This window comes from Cibotium barometz, chromosome 31, assembly GCF_041138505.1.
Source record: "Cibotium barometz isolate CiBa-2024 chromosome 31, ASM4113850v1, whole genome shotgun sequence".
In the NCBI taxonomy this organism is placed as follows: domain Eukaryota; kingdom Viridiplantae; phylum Streptophyta; class Polypodiopsida; order Cyatheales; family Cibotiaceae; genus Cibotium; species Cibotium barometz.
Window position 1 is genome coordinate 36517210 of NC_141076.1, and position 22273 is coordinate 36539482.

The window sequence follows — 22273 nt, forward strand, 5'->3', positions numbered from 1 at the left end:
CCCAATTTCTGTTCGGGACTGTTTTATGCAGTGTTCGGGACTGTAAAAGTCTGATTTTCACTCATTTGGACAGCCAAGATAGCATTTATTGCTACTGTACTTGCTGGTACAGATTTGGTACAGTTTTGTACAAGTTTTGGCATGGCTGTACACTGTTTTGAGTGACCAAAAGGTTCAATTTCAGCTGCTGTACTTGCCGGTACAGGTTTGGTACATCATTGGTGAGCACTTGGTACTGCTGTACAGTACTTTGGAAGGGCAACAGAGCACATTTAAGGTGCTGTCCAAAATCTGCAGCAACCAGATTTTGGTGATTTCATCACAAAAAGTGGGAGAAAAGTTGCATTCTTGCTTCCGCAGTGGGAGATAAAGCTTGGGAGAACAACTGTGAGCACTTTGTGTGCTCTTGGTGCAGTGTTTACACATTTTGCAGGGAGTCAGGCATTGACAGGTTGCATATTGCTATGGCAACCACAGGTGAGAGCTCTTCATTGCTTCACATCAAGAAGCTTGAAGGCTCGCATAATTATGATATTTGGCAAACCCAGTGCTACAATGTGTTGCTCCAGAAAAAGCAGCACAAGCCTATCAAAGAAAGGGGTGTGATGCCCGCTTCTCTTACTGCTGAAGAGTGGGAAGATATGGATGAGCTGGCAAGATCTACTATTATGTTGTCTGTGTCAGACTCATTACTTTTCAGCATTCGTGAAGAGAAGACAGCTTGGGGAATGTGGCAGAGATTGCAGGACTTGTATGCCCAACAAAGTGCCTCAAGCAAAGTGTATTGGTTGAAGAAACTCATAGGTCTTCAGATGAAGGAAGGGGCGTCTATGACAGCCCATCTAAATGAGTTTAATGGTATTGTCAGCCAGGTCATTAATCAAAAGTTGGCAATGAATGAGTTCAAAGCCACTTTTCTGTTATGCACTTTGCCAGAGAATTGGGACACATTCAGGACAGCCACTAGCAATTCGAATGCTATGCTGTCATATGCAGATGTTGAGGGTGCTCTTCTTCAAGAAGAGATGAACAGGAAAAAGAACTCTGTTGGAAAGTCCAATGCAATGAATGCACGTGGGAGATCTCAACAAAGGGGAAAAAGCCAAGAACGGCGAAGGAGCAAGTCTCGCTCCAAGAAGGATTTGGAATGCCATTATTGTGGCAAAAAGGGACACATTAAAAAGCAATGCTACAAATGGAAAAATGATCAAAAAGAAAAGGGAAAAGGCAAAGACAAAGAGAAAGATGAAGCCAAAGATGTAAAGCCAAAGGGCAAAAGTGGAGTCAAGATTGAAGAAATCAATGTGTCACATGCAGGTGGCAGTGAGGATGAGGTCCTATTTACTTCTTCACTTGATGCCCATTCACTTCTTACAGGTGGTCATGGTATGCACTCATGGATCATTGATTCAGGTGCCTCCTTTCATGTCACAGGTTGCAGAGACTTGTTTGTCAGGTATACTGCTGGCAATGAAGGAGTGGTTTATTTGGGTGATAACCATGCATGCAAGATTCTTGGCAGAGGTGATGTGAGGCTTGTGTTTTCAGATGGCTCACAGCTTATGCTCCATGATGTCAGGCATGTGCCTGAGATCAAGAAGAACCTTCTTTCCACTGGACAGCTTGATGATGCTGATTATGTTACCACATTTGGTAGTGGAAAGTGGAAAATTAGTAAGGGCTCATTGGTTGTTGCCAGAGGCTCTAAGGTGGACACTCTTTACTTTATGCATGCATGTGTTTGTCACCATGCTAATGTAAATGCAACCGAGCTGCCGGAAATTTCTATGTGGCATAGCCGGTTGGGACACATGAGTGTCAAGGGAATGGAGCAATTGTCTCGTTTGGGTTACTTGCCTTCTCTAAAGTTTTCAAGTTTTCAGTTTTGTGAGCATTGTATATATGGTAGGCAACTACAGTGCCCCCACAAGAAAGCTCTTGGACAGAAAGATGCTCAGTTAGAGCTTGTGCATACAGATGTATGTGAGATGCCTCAGCTTTCTTTGGGAGGGGCAAAATACTTTGTGTCTTTTATTGATGATGCCACACGCAAGGTGTGGGTCTATCCTCTTCGCTTGAAGAGTGATACATTCTCAGTGTTTCAGAAGTTTATTGCTCTTGTTGAGAATCAAACTGGCAAAACACTGAAGGCTTTGCGTTCCGACAATGGTGGAGAGTATATGTCCAAACAGTTTCAGGACTTTTGTGATGCTAAAGGCATCAAGAGGGAGCTCTCTACTCCTTATGATCCTCCACAAAACGGGACAGCAGAGAGGATGAACAGGACCATACAGGAGAAGGTCCGTTCTATGTTGTCACATGCTGCATTACCTCATGGTTTTTGGGCTGAAGCTGTTATGACAGCCGTTCACCTTATAAACAGGTCACCTAACACGAGGCTTGGTGGGAAAGTGCTAGAGGAAGTATGGACAGGGAAGCCTCCGTCATACAAGCACTTGAGAGTGTTTGGTTGCGTTGCGTACGTGCACATATGCAGGGAAATGCGCACCAAACGTGATCCAAAGTCTCACAAATGCATATTCCTAGGATATGGTGACAGAGGTGAAATGGGGTATAGATTTTGGGATCCCATGAATAGAAAGATCATACGCAGCAATGATGTCATTTTTGATGAAACATGCATGTATAAGGAGCCTGCAAGGCAACAGGAGCCTGGCAGAGTCATCTTTGATGATGATGGACATCATGGACAACAACAAAGGGCTGTAAATCAGCCATTACAGCAGGAAAACCAGCCCTTAAATGGTGCTGAAAATGGTCCAAATGGACAGCCAGAGATGGCAGAAGATATCCCTATGGATATACCACAGTTAGAAGAAATACCGGGCATGATATTTCAGCCTTATGGCATGGAATAGGAGCCACCAATGGGTGATATGCAGGCTGGACAGCAACCTGCAAATGATGGTCATTGGGTACGGAGGTCCACTAGACCCTCCAGAGCCCCTGACAGGTTTGTTCCAGGGGTTGACTACTTGATGCTCACTGACTGTGGGGAGCCCTCATGTTACAAGGAGGCTTTACAGAGGGCAGACAAGGCTCTTTGGGAGCGTGCCATGAAGTCAGAGATGGATTCTCTGCATAAAAATGGAACTTGGAAGTTGGTGCATTTGCCTGCAGGCAAGAAGGTTTTGCCATGCAAGTGGGTTTACAGGCTCAAAGTTGCACCTGATGCAAAGCCAAGGTACAAAGCCAGGTTAGTGGCTAAGGGCTTCAAGCAGGAATATGGTGTGGACTTTGAGGAGATCTTCTCTCCAGTGGTCAAAATGACCACACTTAGAGCTGTGTTGGCTTTGGTTGCGCATGATGATCTGGACTTGATTCAGATGGATGTGAAGACTGCTTTTCTTCACGGTGATCTCCATGCGGAGGGTTATGCAGTAAGTGGAAAGGAGAAGCTTGTATGCAAGCTGAAAAAGAGTCTTTATGGGCTCAACCAGGCACCAAGGGAATGGTATCATAAATTTGATACATTCATGAAATCTCAGAAATTCAGACGAAGTGACATAGATCACTGCTTGTACACCAAGAAAGCTTTGGATGGCAGTCTATTGATCCTCATCTTGTATGTTGATGATATGTTGATTGCCGGGAAATCTCGTAAAGAGATGGATACCTTGAAGCAGAGGCTGCATCAAACCTTTGATATGAAGGATTTGGGTGATGCAAATCACATCTTGGGTATGCGGATACTTCGGGACAGAAATCAGCATGTGTTGTATTTGTGTCAGAAGGAATACATTGGCAAAGTTTTGCAGAGGTTCAATATGGACGGGGGGGAGAAGACTAGTACTCCTTTGCCTCCATATGTGAAACTCAGTGCTATGGACAGCCCACAGTCAGATAGAGACAGGGCTGATATGGCCAAGATTCCGTATGCTTCAGCTTGTGGCAGTCTCATGTATGCTATGGTTGCTACTAGACCGGACATTGCATTTGCAGTGGGAGTGGTTTCTAGATACATGGCCAACCCTGGCAAGAAGCATTGGGAAGCAGTGAAAGGTGTCATGAGATACCTGAAGGGCACACAGGATATGTGCATTTGCTTTGGCAAACAGGATGCATTAGTGCATGGTTACACGGATTCGGATTATGCCGGTCATCCAGATAACCGGAAGTCTACTACCGGTTATGTGTTTACATTCACAGGAGGTGCTGTGTCATGGATATCCAGGATGCAGAAGTGCATTGCTTTATCTACTACAGAGGCCGAGTATATTGCAGCCACAGTGGCTTGCAAGGAGGCATTATGGCTATCTCGGTTAGTGGTTGATTTAGGCTATACAGGGGATATTCCATTGTTGCATTGTGACAGTCAGAGTGCCATCCAGTTGGCAAAGAACCCTGTCTTTCATGCAAAGACGAAGCATGTGGATGTGAAGTATCACTTCATCAGAGAGGTGATTGAGAACAAGCAAATTCAGCTTGTTAAGATTCATACGGATGACAACCCGGCTGATCTGTTGACAAAGAGTTTGCCTCCGGAGCGGTTTGCTCATTGCAGACACTTGATGGGCATTGGATGAGGCCATTTTCAGCCTTGATATGGCCTTGTATATTATCATGTACATGCTGATTTTTCTTTTCCTTTACTTAAGGGCACTTTGCCTTTAAGTGGGAGGTTGTTGGGGTAAAGGCGTTATGCCCACCCTTATAGTGTGTACAAGCCCATAAGTTTTAGTACATAGTACACTTAGTACTTTTAATGTACTAAGTGCACTATGTGTACTAGTGCAATATACATGTGTGATAGGGGAGTCACACACTCATGCTATTGATGAGTTGACTTATCCCCACAACTCTCTCTCTCTCTCTCCCTTGTTGTTTCTCTGTGTATGTCTCCCACATTAACCTAACCCTAATTCTCTCTTCTCCCACACACTAGCCTCCTGGTCACGTGCTCTTCGTACGGTGGGCATGCCCCATGTGGCCTTTTAGTGTGTGCAGTCTGATGGCCTCTATGTACATGTTTGTATAGCTGGTCATGCGACCTTTGCTTTGTATTACATTTTCGTAATCTAATCAACCAACCATTACGAAGAGAGAGAGAGAGAGAGAGAAAGAAAGAAAGAAAGAAAGAAAGATATATTAACGTCTACGAGAGGCCAAAGTCGGCCTATGAGACAAAAAATAATACAACTCTGTTCTTCCGGTCATCGGAAGAAAAGAAACAAAAGAAAAAGTGTGCATGTGTCTGGATACAGTATTGGGTCCCGAATACCCTTTGTAGGGCCCCCACCACGAATAGTGTATTTGCTTTATTAGAATGATATAAATTTGTAAATAAAGATTGGTTCTTGACCTGCACTCTTCATGTTGGCTGGAGCACTCCGCTTGGCTGTCTTGGCCCTTGGAACGCAATAACCCTTTGTGAAGTATGAGATGAAATGACTGATTTCTGCCTTGGCTATTTATACCCCTAGATTATGTTAGTTGACTGGCCCAAACAGGAGTCGGCCTGTTCTGAAATTCCCACGACTGGGTATTCTAGCAAATTAATGTATTTAATGTCATCGCTTTCGCACTGGAGATAGGCTGGCCGCGGTGCGCATACTCATGGCTGCTGGGCAGTCCTGCGCAGGTTGCATGGGCAGCCTCTATGCTTGGCCGCTGGCTCGACAAGGTCTCTAAGACTTGTTGGCTGCCTGGCCAAGACCCTTGGGCTGGCCGTGTCACCATTTGGCCACCCGAGTGGTTCACTCTTGCTTTCACACTATGTACATATTGGATTGGTGTCCATGGCTTATGGAATGTGCCTATGCATGTGATTGACACGTGTCATGCTGTATAGTTGGATATGATATTCCGCTGGGACTTCATGTTATCATGCCCGGAATATCTGGAGGACTTGGCTTTCCGCTGGGATTTGTGCCTTTGTGTACATGCCCGGAAACGCCTGGAGGATTGGCTTTCCACTGGGTCTGGTATCGCATATACTTACCTGGAAACGCCTGGTCTTATATGGTTTCATGAACGGAAATTGCTTATGCCAATGTTGCATTGCATAGCATCTATTTGTGCTTGCCTGCAAATGATATTGCATGCTGTTTTCATGCATGCATGACCTATGTGTAGTTTCGGGCTAGGGGACGCCCGCCCGTGAACCGTGCGAGTGAAACTGTCTGCTGACATGGTTGTGTGGCATGTGAACAGGTGGTAAGTATTACCCAATCTAGGCTCAAATAGCCCTTAGGACTTGGCCAATATTTATAAGTGAGTGAGTTTCCACTTCTTTAAAGTTTGGACGCCCAAAAGTCACTTATAAATTATGACCGCTTCCAAGTTCACACTCACTGAAGTCCTAAGGCGGACAAGACTCAATGTCCAAGACCTGATCCTCCCCTTTTACTCATAAATGGGCATCTCCCCATGTCCCTTCACCTGATTGGACCCCAATTCACTTACTTATTAAGAGAAAATTCGTGTTTTCTCTTCATGAGGATTTTTGGAGGCTGAAAACTCAGTTTGTCCACCATTTCTCTCCATTTCCAAGCTCTCCATAGCCATACCCAACTTGCTAGCTCATGGAGGGCAGCTTCTGCGCGGCCTTCAACGAGATTATGATTTCCGGATCTATGCTAGAGAGACGGAGGGTGCGATTCACTTGATCCCCGAGGAGGGAGGTGATGGGGACAGCCTACAAAATCCTTGTTACATTATGGAAGGGCTGACCACGGATGCGGCTGCAGTGAGATCGAGGCAAGTGGCAGTGGCACGATCCCTTTGCCCCTGAGGCTACCCCTGACATCCCCTTCTTTGAGTACACAGTCCGTGCAGACTCAGGACATCCCCTACGTTTCCTTTGTGATTTTTGGAAACGGCTGTCCCACAGCTACTGGCCATAGAAAATTACTCTTTTCCTTTGGCAAATAGCTCACGTGAGCTTGGCAGTGGGCACCTAGCTGGCAGTTGGAGGTCAGCCTGTCCCCTGTTCTAAGTGTGGACACCCATAGAAGTCACAACGTTGATACCAGAAAAGATGGTGGAATGGGGACTCAACAGGCAGGCTCACTGGATTTACTAACCCTCTATGAACATGGCATGCTGCACTCCAGTCAAACAAACCCAGAACTATATTCAAGAAAAACAGATGCAGTCAGAACCCTCATAATCCAAACTCCTAAACCTGCTATACACAGTTCCATTCCTTTTCCTAGACAAGTAACATGTTTGGTTTTGATAGAACTAGTCAACCCTCCATAGATGATCCACGAATCAAGTACTATCAAGACTTTATGCAACAGTTTTTTAGAACAGGACTTCCAATAGGAAGAGACATATCATGACACCCTCCACCTCATTCACATTCAAGAGCACAATCAGCCAATTCCCTTAGGCCGCTGCTCATCACAAACTCTCACACGTAAGCACCTTCTTCAACTCTTCCCCTCCCTGAAGGCCACTGGTAACTCATAAATGCACCCTCTCCAAAAAAACCAACTCCAGCAACGTTCTGATTCCTGTTTCGCACGTATCCCCTCTTCTCCACTTCCTCCTGAAACATTGATTGTAGAGAACATCCGTGGATGAGAACACCTGCACACACCTTCCTCATGCACAGCAAGTGTCGTTCCAATTCAGTGAATAATCTCACACTTCTGTCCCAAAAAAACCTCGTTCATTCCCCATCTCTTGCTTCTCCCTTCCCGACGAACGGAATCCCCGTATCAAGAACCCCCTTTTACACTTGTATTGTGCCGACTAGGAAAAACGTCCATTTCCTGTTTTTTCTTTTTTTAGCCTTTTTCCCCCTTTTTTGATTCCGGCCTCCTCCCCCAGCAGAAGACTCTCGATCATCTACGTGCATGGCCAGGCTGCCACCTCCACCTTCCTGAAGCTCCCTTCAGCCGCCACGTGCATGAATAGCATTTCCTCAGAAGTATGTCGACTCCTCCATACGTAACCATTCACATTTTTTGGAAAAAAAGAAATACATCAGTCTTTTTTTTTTTCCCCTTTTTAAACCTAGCCTTCATGATGATCATCCCTTCATCACTACCTCGTGTGTATCCACATGTGCCTATCATTAGTGACTACATTAGTGCATTTAATGAACTACACATTTACATGTATCATATTGCCAAACCAACCCAGGTTGAAGGCATTCATGCCTAAGCTTAGGTTGTATAAAAGGTGGAGTTCTTGTGATACATCTTCATCTAACACGTCTTCAGGCATTTCATCCTTCCATACCACTGGGCCGCATGTACTCACTTGCATAATCCTCACAAAATATTTCTTCAATCTGAGACCATTTACTCTCCTTTCATGTCGCTTCCCATCTAAATCTTCCAACTGGTACGAACCATTTGTAAACTTCTCTCTTACCTTGAAAGGACCTTCCCATTTGGTAACAAATCTAGGTGTGTGATCCAATTGACTATTGTATCTCAGAACCAAATTACCAAGTCTGATGTCTTTATCTTTGAACCTTCTATTCACTCTTTCCTGGTTTCTCTCGTGAACTCTAGCATAGTGCTCTGCTGCTTTCAGCCTATCCAACTGAGCCTCTTGCATATCCAGCAAACGGTGTTCATACATTTGATTTGGTTTTCCTTCTAGCTTCATAAGCATCTGTTATGTAGGAATTTCCACCTCCAATGGCAACACCGCCTCCTTCCCATAAATCAAGTGGTAAGGAGAGAATTGAGTACCCTCTTTTACTGCAGTTCTGTAGGCCCAAAGAGGCCCTGGTAATGCCAAATCCCAACTTTTTTCATGTATTCTTATCATCTTCCCAATAATTCCGGTGAGGTCACCATTAAAGTACTCATTCCTTGCATTGCATTGTGGATAATGTGGGGTAGTGTACCTGTGTTTAATCTTAAGCTTCTCACATAGTAGATCCAACAATTCACTTCTGGATCCTGGTCCATTGTCTGATAGTATCTCCAAAGGCATACCATATCTACAGCAGATCTCCTCATAAACAAACTTGCAAACTGTTTTTTTGTTTACAGCCTTCACTGGCTTTGCTTCTGCCCACCTTGAAAGATAATCCACAGCAGTTAAGATGTAAGCATTCCCTCTCCCTGCCATAGGCAAAGGACCTACAGCATCTATCCCCCATTTTTCAAAAATATTGAAAGTAAGAATAATATTCCTTAGTTCTGGCAAAAGTATCCTCTTACCCATTTCTTGACACTGATGACAGGTCCTGCACCAATGCCTCACATCCCTCTGTAAGGATGGCCAAATATATCCTTCAGATAAAATTTTTCTGAGCATAGTCTTAAATGCAAAATGCCCACCACATACACCTTCATGATTGAACTCCAAGATGTGCAATATCTCATCCTGCCAGGGCACTCTCCTTAAAATCATGTCACTTCCTTGCATATATAACACATCACCAATTAGCCGATATGGCTGGCATGCTTTGACAAACGTGTATTTCTGATGCTTGGGAACTTCAGGGGGAACCTCACCTGTAATTAAAAAACTCTCTTCCTTACATAACCAGCCCCTTCCTCTGTACAGTGGCTCCTTAACTTCCACAGCATTCAATTCCATGTCAATCCCTCCTTGTGCTGCATCATCCTGATTCTGACTCCTTTCTATATGACTCACAGACCATGCTTCAAGCTGACTTAGTAATCTCTTCACTGCATATAACCAAGTCTTCAGGTGTGAGTGCTTTGTCTTCCAGATGCCTAAAATCTGTTTAATAACCAGCAATGCATCACCCTTGATATTCAACCTCTTTACATCCATACTCAGGCAATTATTTAATCCTTCACTCAGAGCACCATACTCAGCCTCATTATTACTAGTTACTTTGAGAGGGAAACCCTTCTTTTGATCTTTCTTCCATCAGGATCAAAAATCACAATGCCTCCGGTAGCCTGATTTGAGCTCCTTCTATAAGACCGTCAAACAACATAGTGTGTGCATTCTCCAATGCTTTCTCCTCAATCTTACTGAGTTTCTCTTCCACAGACTTTACTAAAACAGGGCTGTCCTTGTATGTAAGCAAATCAGCCAAAGAAGCTCGGGTAGAACCTTCAACCAAAAAGGTAAATGAGTACACCTGTAACTCAGCTACCCATTTTATCATTCCCTTTGAAAGATTAGAATTGTTTATCAATTCCGAAAGTAAAGTACAGCTTGTCATAACAACAAAAGGATGAGGCAGTAAATAAGACCTCAATCTCCTGCAAGCATACACCAAGCTAGTTACTACTATCTGAGCATCTGTATAGCTTCTCTCTGCATCATTCTTTAACCTGCTCACATAATACATAAGCCTCATGTAACCTGAATTATTCCCTTGCTGCAGAAAAATGGCTCCAATTGCATCAGGTCCTACTGAAGGATTTAAATATTTTTTTTTGAGAAATCTGGAGTTTTTACACTAGATACACTTCCCAACAACTCCTTAACAGCCTCAAACACTTCATCACATTCTCTTGACCACTGAAAGGACACCTTCCTTGTCATCTTTTGTAGAGGATATAGAACCTGAGAAAGCATAGGGATGAATCTGGAAAGGTATTTAGTCTTTTGTAAAAAAGTATGCAGGTGTCTAAGATCTCTAGGAGGGGGCAGCAACGCCAATGCCTTCACTTTGTCTGGATCCGGCTCTCCTAACCTTCTCTGCTCCCTTTCCTTTTCTTTCGCCACTCTCACTGCATCTTCAAAAGTATCCAGCTCCTTGCATTCAACCTTCACCCTCACCCTTAAATCAAACCTCAGGCCAGGTACAAATCTGTCCTTCTTAATCACCCTAGGTGGAACCTCTGTATGAAGGCCAGATTGCCATCTATTCCATAACACAATAAATCTTGACAAATACTCATAAACAGTTTGGTACTCTAGCTGCTGTAAGGCACACAATTCTCTCCACAATGCATCAGCGTCCCTCACACAAGGAAACCTTTCCAAAAAAGCAGCCCTTACCTCAGCATAATTGGGAGCTCTCCTGTCATCTTCTTCTTGAAATTTAGCTGTAAATTCCCGCAACCAGGCACGAGCTTCACCCACCAAACAAAAAGACAAAATCTGCAGCAACACCTCAGGAGCATTCCGATCTTTAATCAACGCTGTGAACTCTAGGGCTTCCATGAACTTTTCTGAGTCCTCATTTGGCAAACCGTAAAAACGAGGAATTTCCTGAGCCATTTCCAGGCCTTGCTTGTCTTGGGAAACACCAAATCAATCCAAGCAAATCTTGTCCCCAGCAGGATCGCCAAAACTGATGATACCAGAAAAGATGGTGGAATGGGGACTCAACGCCAGGCTCACTGGATTTACTAACCCTCAATGAACATGGCATGCTGCACTCCAGTCAAACAAACCCAGAACTATATTCAAGAAAAACAGATGCAGTCAGAACCCTCATAATCCAAACTCCTTCTAAACCTGCTATACACAGCTCCATTCCTTTTCCTAGACAAGTAACATGTTTGGTTTTGATAGAACTAGTCAACCCTCCATAGATAATCCACGAATCAAGTACTATCAAGACTTTATGCAACAGTTTTTTAGAACAGGACTTCCAATAGGAAGAGACATATCATGACACCCTCCACCTCATTCACATTCAAGAGCACAATCAGCCAATTCCCTTAGGCCGCTGCTCATCACAAACTCTCACACGTAAGCACCTTCTTCAACTCTTCCCCTCCCTGAAGGCCACTGGTAACTCATAAATGCACCCTCTCCAAAAAAACCAACTCCAGCAACGTTCTGATTCCTGTTTCGCACGTATCCCCTCTTCTCCACTTCCTCCTGAAACATTGATTGTAGAGAACATCCGTGGATGAGAACACCTGCACACACCTTCCTCATGCACAGCAAGTGTCGTTCCAATTCAGTGAATAATCTCACACTTCTGTCCCAAAAAAACCTCGTTCATTCCCCATCTCTTGCTTCTCCCTTCCCGACGAACGGAATCCCCGTATCAAGAACCCCCTTTTACACCTGTATTGTCCCGCCTAGGAAAAACGTCCATTTCCTGTTTTTTCTTTTTTTAGCCTTTTTCCCCCCTTTTTTGATTCCGGCCTCCTCCCCCAGCAGAAGACTCTCGATCATCTACGTGCATGGCCAGGCTGCCACCTCCACCTTCCTGAAGCTCCCTTCAGCCGCCACGTGCATGAATAGCATTTCCTCAGAAGTATGTCGACTCCTCCATACGTAACCATTCACATTTTTTGGAAAAAAAGAAATACATCAGTCTTTTTTTCCCCCCCTTTTTAAACCTAGCCTTCATGATGATCATCCCTTCATCACTACCTCGTGTGTATCCACATGTGCCTATCATTAGTGACTACATTAGTGCATTTAATGAACTACACATTTACATGTATCAACGTCATTGCCTTTGTCCCAAAGCGCTGCAGGTTTGGTTGTAGATCCCCCGTATCTTCACCATGAACCAGGCATCTGTCTGCCCCACCATCACCTGGGGGGTGGTAGCCTAAGCTTGTGAGTCAGCACCAGCCCTAGCATATGAGGAGATGGGACATGACCTCGCCCTTCTCCTCTCTCACCACAGTATCATGACTGCTCCGCTATCAGCAGCCCCAGCAGGGAGGAGAATGACAGTTGCCCAAATGTTCCCTGTTTGAGATTTTTCAAGCTCTGTGCTTTGCCTCAAAGTTAGGTTTTTGAGTTGAGAGAGTTAAATGTCTATTTAACAATGTACTTGTGTGGTTATCTCTTGTAGTGTTGGTGGGAATTTTATTCTCTCTTTCTTTCAAATGTAGGCATTGGGTATACCCTTGATCCGGAGTTCTCATTTGCAAAAGTTGCTGCTCCATATGCGCAGGTCTCCTCTTTGTTTCCAGAGTTTTGTAATGAGGGCCATCAAATCTGTTTTATTAATTACCAAAAGCATGCTTATTTTTTCTCCTCTCTTTGTGGCTAGGAACTATTGGATATTAAGAGCACACAGAGGAATGGGAACTATCTGATTCAAGAGGTGCAACGGCAAGTAAATGATGTGAGTGTACTCTCCATGCATTTATGTATGCTTTTCAGCAGCCTTCAGGAAAAAAAAGGCAGCAGGAGAATAGTTTTGTGATCTTTTGTCTCAAAATACCTTAACTGCTGTCCTAATGCAGGCAAGAGATGCAGCTGTTGCAATGCCGACAAGAATACAACGGATTGACGAACTTTTACAACAGTTGGAAGCTGGTGATCTAAAGCTTCGAGTGAGAGTTCTTGAGGTGCATGCACATTTGTACTCTTCTTTTTTTTCCACATTGAGATCCTACTATCCAGTCGAAATCACTGCCCAGGCCCCACCTGCAGGCAGAGGGTGGCCATCGGCTGCAGCAAGTTCGGATCAAATATATGGAGGATCTGATCAAATACCAACTCGCCTACATGCCATGGACACATTTGAATGCTTCCTCAATGAAAATAAAGTATACAAAGTTAAAGCCAGTATGTGAGGGTGTGATGTGCCTATGGGAAGGAATGAGCAGCAGTGAGGCAGCATGCACAATGCTTGCTGCCACAACTGGTTGTTGGGGCTACCATGCTCTAAAATAACAGAACTATCGACTTTCCCTTGCTGTTTAAAAAATACACTTCTGTAGATCCAGAGCCAAATACAATAACCTATAGTGAAAGTAAGTTTTTTAAAGAAGCTGGAGAGAGGCAGTGGATTGGAGCTGGAGCTCCCCACATAGCAGCCGCACCTGGTCCGCCCCCCTTCCCCCCGCGCCTCGCGCGAAATGCCCTGCCTGCCCTTTGTGTGTGTGTGCATTCCCCCTCCCCTCCCTCCCTTTTCTTGCCTGTGCTCCCCTCCGTCCCCCTCTCTCTTCCTTTTATGCTCCTCCCAGTTTCCGTACCTGCTCCGCCCTCGCTGGTCCCTTCCTTTCTGTGCTTGCTCTCACCTCGTTTGTTCCAGCCCCCACCCCACAACCACCCCCACTTTCTCCCCACCCTGCTCTTGTCCTGTTGCCTGGTGTCAGGACTATGGTCCTACGGAAGTCAAGCCCTAGCATAAGTTAATAGCTTTCGGAGTCTCGAGAGTATTATTAGTGCTAGCGGGGTTTGGGGTTAATGGGCGTTAGGGTTTGGTCGATGTGTGTACACATCTAAGTTAGCACGGCTCTTAAGTAAGCCTTTTCGTACAGGCTTAGTGCGACTGAAGCAGCTGAGGTGGAACGTCAGCTTGCTGACTACCTTAGTAAGGGCTTCATTCGCCATAGTGCTTCACCATGGGCATCGCCCATTCTTTTGGTGAAGAAAAAGGATGGATCCATGCGCATGTGTGTGGATTATCGCTCCTTGAATGCGGTAACAATTAAGAACAAATACCCGCTACCTAGGATAGATGAGTTGTTTGATCAACTCAAAGGTGCGAAGTATTTTTCTAAAATTGATTTACGTTCAGGATATCATCAAGTGCGTATTAACGCTGATGATATAACCAAGACTGCGTTCCGGACTCGCTTTGGACACTATGAGTTTTTGGTTATGCCGTTTGGGCTTACTAATGTCCCGGCAACGTTTATGACGCTTATGGATAGCGTACTAAGGCCGTACTTAGGCAAATTTGTCATTGTCTTTCTTGATGACATTTTGGTCTATAGTTCGACTTTAGAAGAGCATTTGGAACACTTACGAAAAGTTTTTCAGTTACTACGCGAGAATGCACTTTACGCGAAAGAAAGTAAGTGCGAATTTCTCAAGGATAGCATACAATACCTAGGTCATGTAATTTCTACAGACGGAATTGCTATGGATGCTAGTAAGGTTGATGCTATTATGCGATGGCCAACACCTCGAAGTATGGAAGAACTTCAAATCTTCTTGGGAATGGCAGGATTTTATCGCAAATATGTGAACGGTTATGCAAAGATTGCCGCTCCCATGACTGATCAATTGAAAGGTGCGGCAATTACCTTTCAATGGCGTGAGGAGCAACAACGTAGCTTTGATAAGCTTAAAGTTGCTTTGGCTACGGCTCCCATCTTGGCAATTGTGGATCCTCAAAAACCATTTGTGATTGAAACGGATGCCAGTGCTAAGACAGTGGGTGCGGTTCTCATTCAAGATGGTCATCCTGTTGCCTATGAGAGCAAGAAGCTCAATCGTGCTCAACAAAACTACTCAGCTTACGAGCGTGAGCTCTTTGCCATCATATATGCCTTACGAAAATGGCGACATTACTTATATGGTGCGCAATTTGAGATTGTTTTTGATCACGAAAGCATAAAGTGATTTATGAACCAAATAGATTTGCAGGGTCGAAAGGCCAGATGGGCTGAGATCCTTCAGGAGTATGATTGCAAGCTACGCTATCGCAAAAGACGTTACAATATTGTAGCTGATGCTTTGAGTCGTATGCCAGAGATTAATTCGCTGTTATTCACAGAGTTGAAAAGCGAATTGTTAGAATCTTTACGAGGCAAACGCAAGGAGGATTCAACATACTCAAAGGTGTGGAATCATGTTCAAATGAGGGGTCCCTCTCACTCACACGGTAGTGTTCCCAGTTCTTCCACACATGGTTCTTCTTTATCACAAGATGAACTACAGCAATGGAAAAACTTTTCCATCGATGATGGATACTTACTCCACAAGGGGAGAGTTTGTGTTCCATTGGACTTAGACACTAGGCGCCAAATTCTTTTTGAGTGTCATGATAGTCCAAGTGCAGGTCATGCGGGCATTCGCAAAACGTATGCTCTCATAAGAAAGCATTTCTATTGGCCTGGACTTCACAAGGATGTTACTGACTATGTTCTGCAGTGTCAGAAGTGTCAAGTGAACAAAGCAGAACGTCTTAAAGCTGGCGGGTTACTGCATCCATTAGAGATTCCCGACGGAAAGTGGGAAAGTATCTCTATGGATTTTATAACGGGCTTGCCCACAACGAATCGTGGACATGATGCCATTTGGGTAATCGTGGATCGATTAACCAAGCTTTGTAGGTTTGTGCCTACTAAGAAAACAGTTACAACTCCAGAATTGGGACGCCTTTTCGTGGAGAATGTTTACCGACTTTATGGCTTACCGTCCAATATTGTCAGTGATCGCGATCGCAAGTTTAACAGCCATTTTTGGCGAGCAGTATTCAGTAAGCTGGGTACTATGTTGAATCTTAGTACAGCTGATCATCCGCAGACAGATGGTCAGACTGAATGGGTTAATCAAGTGCTGGAAGATATGCTTAGGGCATATGTCAGCAAAAAACAATCTGATTGGGAGTCTTATTTGCCTATTCTCGAGTTTGCTTACAATAGTGCAAAGCATGTCTCGACAGGCTTTAGCCCTTTCATGTTGATGTATGGTTTTCAGCCACGTTCACCAGTGTCGGTGGGACTGGCGAATGAGAAAATCAGTTAGGTTAAGGATTTTATCCAAGACCATATGGATATGTTGCGCCTTGCACGATTAAATGTTCGTCAAGCGCAAGATCGTTACAAGAAGTTACGTAGGCCACTTCACTTTCAAGAAGGTGATTGGGTGTTTCTAAAGGTACCAGAAAACTCCACCAGTTTAAAAACGGGTCCCGTACCAAAATTGTCGCCCCGATTTTGTGGACCGTTTAAGATACTCAAGAAGGTGGGCCCAGTAGCCTATAAACTTGAGTTACCAGCACATTCCAGGGTTCATCCCATCTTTCACGTAAGCCGTTTGAGGAAACGCCTTATGGGTCATGAAAGGCCGGTGGATGATTCTTTCTTGGTAGAATATGTGGAACCCCCAATACTGCCTCATGAACCAGAAAGAGTATTGGATTACCACATGTTATGTACTCGCCACCAAGTTCGGAAACAAGCTCTTATCAAGTGGAAGGACCGTCCAGAAGAAGGCTCCACTTGGGAAAACATTAGTGTGATGAGGAAACGTTTCCCCACATTTGTTTTCGAGGACGAAAACTCTTTTCGAAGGGGGGAGTAATGTCAGGACTATGGTCCTACGGAAGTCGAGCCCTAGCATAAGTTAATAGCTTTCGGAGTCTCGAGAGTATTATTAGTACTAGCGGGGTTCAGGGGTTAATGGGCGTTAGGGTTTGGTCGATGTGTGTACACATCTAAGTTAGCACGGCTCTTAAGTAAGATGGGCGACCGAGCTAGGAGGTGTGGCCACAGGCCAGGGTTTTGGCATAAAACCCAACGAGAAACCCTAACTCGTCATTATATGGTTGGGAGGTGAATCGACTTCCACCCTCTCTTCTTCTCCACGCCTAGGCTATGGCGGCTTGAGGAAGACGCAGCCGTAGCGGAGGCGTCACACTGGTATCAGAGCCAGCGGCGGCGGGCGTGACCTGCACGGGAAACAGCTCGACGCTGCAGCAAAAGAAACAAGCGCAGTCGCCCACCCGCCTGCGTGAACAGCCCATAGCGAGCGCCGCCGCCGCCTACCCGTCGCCCGTACGGCCACCACAGCGGACGCCTAAGGCGGCGACCAAGGCAGTCCGGCAGTCCTAGAAGGCGATCGGTGAGCGATCGTTGGCGTGCCGTTGGCGAGCGCGCGAGAATTCTCCCTTACTTGAGTGGCACAAGGGGGAGGCTTCACCATCCAAGGAGTGAAGGGTTTTGAACCCACCACCTCAAGCTCCAAGGCAAGTGTGCTAGCCACTTTTGGAAATAAGTGCACACTAGGTGTACTATTTCTCTAGTCTAGTTTCAGTTGAGTCTTTGTGTCTTGAGTCTAGTGCCATGTGGCACCTCTACATTTATCCCATAAGTCAGTCTACTCAATCTTGTACTTCTCACCTATATATTGTGGGTGTCACATCAATGAAAGTATCAATCTTGTGTCTTGTCTACACTCATCTCAAGGTAACTCTTTGTCTTTCATTTGTGTTCTTGTTTCATTTATTGTCTGCTCTTGCTTTCATATTTTCTACATGGTATCAGAGCAGGTTTATCCTGGCTCCCCTCATCCTCGCCATTTTCTGCTGGATCTACCCGTTTCTCCCCTCACCCTATCCTCAGTCTGCTGTGCAGCCATAGCTGCGTTTTTTTCTGCCCGCCATATTTCTGAAAAGGGCTGCTCCTGTTTGCCCCTCATGCTGGTCGCCATTATTCTGCCCGCACAGAAATTCTGATCGCCCTGGGCGTAGCTGTTGGGGCCACTTTTCCCGCCCTCAACACGCAGGGCATCACCATCGTGCGAATCGACTATGGGTACACGACCATGGGTCTTCTCTCAGTCTGTTCAGTCTTGATCTCCACTCTGCTTCTCCATGCTGTGCTCGTGCTAGCTTCCGACCCTGATCCGATCTTGGACTACTGCGTGGCCGACACCTCTTCCAGTTTGCTCATCAACGGCCTTCCATGCAAGAGCACCTCGTCCATAACCTCTGCTGACAAGGCACAATTTCAGATCTGCCTGCCCATGTCAGGCCCATGCATCTCTACCTTCTCTCTCTCTACTGCCGGCGGCCTGTCCTCTAGTATTGCACATGCAGCAGCTACCCCCGCACTCTCTTCTTCATCAACATGTCTTCTCAAGTCGTGGACCTCGTGGACATACAACTCATGCAACAACTCGTCATTTTTGGATTTCTGGTCTTCTCGACATCAGCTCGTCCAATGCTGATTTTGGACCTGATTTGCAACATCTGTGCAAAGGGCATTTCCCCCTTTGTTATTTCCCATTTCCTCTTCATCTTCACATGTGGGTTAGCTGTCCATTGGACCAGCCAGACCTGCAGCAGCAAATTTAAAGCAGAAATCACGTGTATGTTGTGTTCTATTTTCAGTCTACTCTCTCTCTCTCTCTTAAAAAAAAATAAAATAAAAAAAAATCTCAGTTCTGAATTTCATTTACTTCTCTATCTTGTATGGGATTAGACACTGCCAAATCTGGTAAGACCTTCCCATCTCTCTCATAATTATCTCATTTTTTCATGCTATCTACCACCATTGGTCACCAATGATGTAGATCATGGGGTAATATCATGTCTATTTGTCTACATGGACTTATCTTGTCCCTATCCAAGAGGCACCCCTGCATTACCCACTCTAGCAGGAGGATTGCCCTTGAGGAGGGATTATCTATCAAGGTCCATCTCTCTATCTATCTACAATCAGTCAGTCTCTCTGTCTATGTGTCTATCCTGTGTGTCTATCCTGTCACATGTCTTTGACACTCTATCTATCAGTCTATATGCCTCTCTTTTGTGGATTAGCTACCCACATTCTCTTGGCATTTTCTGTCTATGTCCCCATTTATCTTCTATGTGTCAGTCTCTCTCATGTCTATCTGAAAGTCTCTCTCTCTCTGTGGGACCACTCTACTGGCTGATTGTCTCTCTCTCTGTCTGTCTATGATCCACTCTTGTCCCTACCCTTGTGGACCCATATGAGGATATCACTTGAGGAGGGGTGTCTCAGGATCTTTTGTCTCTCATGTCTTGTCTCTCAGTCTATCAGTCTTTATGTCTGTCTTCTAGTCTTGTCCATCTTGTCTTCTAGCTTGTCTCTCAATCCTTGTCTAGTCTCTCTGTCTTGGTCTTATCTTTTGTCATGTTATAGTCTTGTCCTCTTGTCTTCCTCCTAGTGTCCACTTAAGGAGGGTGTTGGAAATAAGTGCACACTAGGTGTACTATTTCTCTAGTCTAGTTTCAGTTGAGTCTTTGTGTCTTGAGTCTAGTGCCATGTGGCACCTCTACATTTATCCCATAAGTCAGTCTACTCAATCTTGTACTTCTCACCTATATATTGTGGGTGTCACATCAATGAAAGTATCAATCTTGTGTCTTGTCTACACTCATCTCAAGGTAACTCTTTGTCTTTCATTTGTGTTCTTGTTTCATTTATTGTCTGCTCTTGCTTTCATATTTTCTACAGCCACTTCACCTTTTCACTTGTGTTGTTCTTCTCTGCAAAAGAGCTCTACTTATTCTTTCAAGGGAGGACACAAACTACAAGGAAAGTGACCTTTTCACCTTCAACTTTCCTTCTTTCAATTTGTGAGAGGAGTTTTCTATGCTCCAAGTTTGGAAGTTTTTGGTGGACGGATCTTCAACGACATGCTACATGCAACACACTTTTTTGCATGCATGTGTTGATTGACGACTCGAGTGGTGATTTCTTCTCGATTTTCGTGCATGCAAGAGGAATTCTTCTACGACGCTTCAATTGGAGTTCGCTTTTTAAGGTAATCCGTTCTCTATTTGTAAGCACGTGCATACCATGGCCTCAGCGGAACCGTCTCATGTTCACTTCGATTTTGAGAATGATATGCATGATGTTAGTGAGGCACACCCTTTGGGTGGTGGTGTGGGTGATTCGCGACAGGCCGTTGCGCCTGATCGGGATGCCACATGACCGATGCCGAAGGGGGTGGGAGTCCACTAGACGATTATGGTTTGGTAGACACGTTAGCGTTTGGGTGTCTCACTTCAAGGGTAGTTGCACTTGAACACACTATAACAAATGTCAATACCAATCTCACAAACATGAGCACGCTTTTTACTGAATTTATGGCACGTTTTGCAAGTGGATCGGCGGCAAGTGGAGGGCCTATTCCAATAGTTATGCCTCCTCTTGTTCCAAATCCTACAGTAGAATCTATTGCACCCTCTGCAACGCAGTAAGGGGCTATGTTGAAAAACGTGAAGCCGCCTGTGTTTAAGGGAGAGGAGCGCGATCGTAACAAGGATGCGGTCCATACATTTTTACACAAGTGGACGGACTTGCATCGCTTACGCTGCACTCCCGCTGCTGTTATGGCCACTGAGACGAGTCTCACACTTGAAGGTAAAGCCTACAAGTGGTGGATGAGTCTACCTATTGAAACTCGCCCTTAGACTTGGGAGGAGTTTGAGGCAGCTTTTAAAAAGGAGTTCTTACCGCAAAACGAGAAAGATCGGAGTTGACACATAGTTACCGCGGAACGGCGTTCCGCCTTCCTGGAACGCCGGAACGCCGCTCCGAATCGCATGGCGTGCCCGGAACGTGGAAACGGGAGCCGGAACGGGCCAGTTGCCGGGGAGCGTGGCGGAACGCGAGTCGGAACGCCGGAACGCTAGGGCGGAACGCACGTTCCGGGCGTTCCGGAAAAAGTGCCTTATCGCTAGTCGCCGGCGGCCTTTTTTTCCCAGCGTACGGCGGTTTTTCGTTTTTTTCGCTTGCTTCGTTGGCTGCGCCTGCTTCGTTGGCTGCTTTCTTTACTCCACGCTGCCCCCTTCAACCTTGGCTGCCCCGGCCCCCCTTGGCTGCCCCACAGCCTACAGGCAGTGCTGAGTGGGCACACTCTCCATTCTACCTTCCTCTTGGCTGCCCGGGCCTGCAGGCTGCCCCACACTCTCCCTACCAAGCCTTGGCAAGTTGGCTGCCCCAGACTGCACAGTGCACACTTGTCACTCTCCCTACCTCCTCTTGGCCCCTTCTTTTGCTCGGGTGGCACTCGTGAGTCGTGACTCGAGTCTTGAGCACTCAGCAGGTAAGATTTAAAATTTACGCAATGAACATTGGATTTTGGAGATTCTAGTTTGCTGCGTTTTTTTCCACTTTGTGGACACTTTACTTATGTCTCATGCAAGGGCATTTTGCATGTTTTTTTAATTTTCAGCCATTTATCAATTTCAATGGCACCTCCTCGTGGCGTAGATGCAGAAAACAGATCCCCTTGGTGGAATGAGGTGGATCTTGTGTCCAGATATGATAGTGCAAGAGGAGGAGGGTCACGCAAGTGGAAGTGCCACTTTTGTGGATCCATTAAGACTGGAGGCACGGATCGTGTGCGAGCCCATTTGTTGGGGGTTAGAGGCAAAGGCATTTCTGTTTGCCCTACAGTGTCAGGAGCAGATATCATACGATTGCAGGCACTTGCAGATAGACTTGATGCAGCAGGGAGTCGGCCCTCTGTTCTTGATCCTCGAGGTACATCATCATCAGCTACACCTGCAGGCGTGGCATCTTCAGCGAGTGCATCTACTCCATTATTTGGGGCTGCTCCACAGCCATCCGCACATGGAACAAATGCTTCCCAGACCCAGGCTTCACGAGGTCCAGTGCAGGCTAGTCTTGTGGCATCATGGCACCCTGGGAGGAGGGCACAGGTAGATGCATCAGTGGCACGGTTTTTTTATGCTGCAGATGTTCCTTTGGTAAAGGCCCGCAACCCATACTTTGCAGATATGGTGAAGGAGATTGCTTCTTTCGGACCTGGCTATGCTCCACCTTCATCCGAGGCATTGCGCACTACACTTCTAGCCACAGAGAGGACGGCCATAGAGGATGCCTTGGGACCCATTCAGGATGTATGGCGTAGATGTGGCGTCACTATCATGGGTGATGGTTGGAGTGACACCAGGAGCCGCTCCATTTAGGGT

At 45.6% G+C, this 22273-nt stretch overlaps 1 protein-coding gene across 2 annotated transcripts in view; it reads left to right on the plus strand.

Annotated features, from left to right (window-relative positions):
* Positions 1–22273, plus strand: part of LOC147620815 (Protein kinase superfamily protein) — a 131317-nt gene that overhangs the window by 70600 nt on the left and 38444 nt on the right. For both annotated transcript variants that reach the window (XM_086825091.1, XM_086825092.1), the window contains exons 14-16: positions 12729–12790; positions 12890–12964; positions 13086–13190. In XM_086825091.1, the coding sequence (XP_086681217.1) occupies positions 12729–12790; positions 12890–12964; positions 13086–13190 (242 nt within the window). The remainder of the gene's footprint in view (positions 1–12728; positions 12791–12889; positions 12965–13085; positions 13191–22273) is intronic.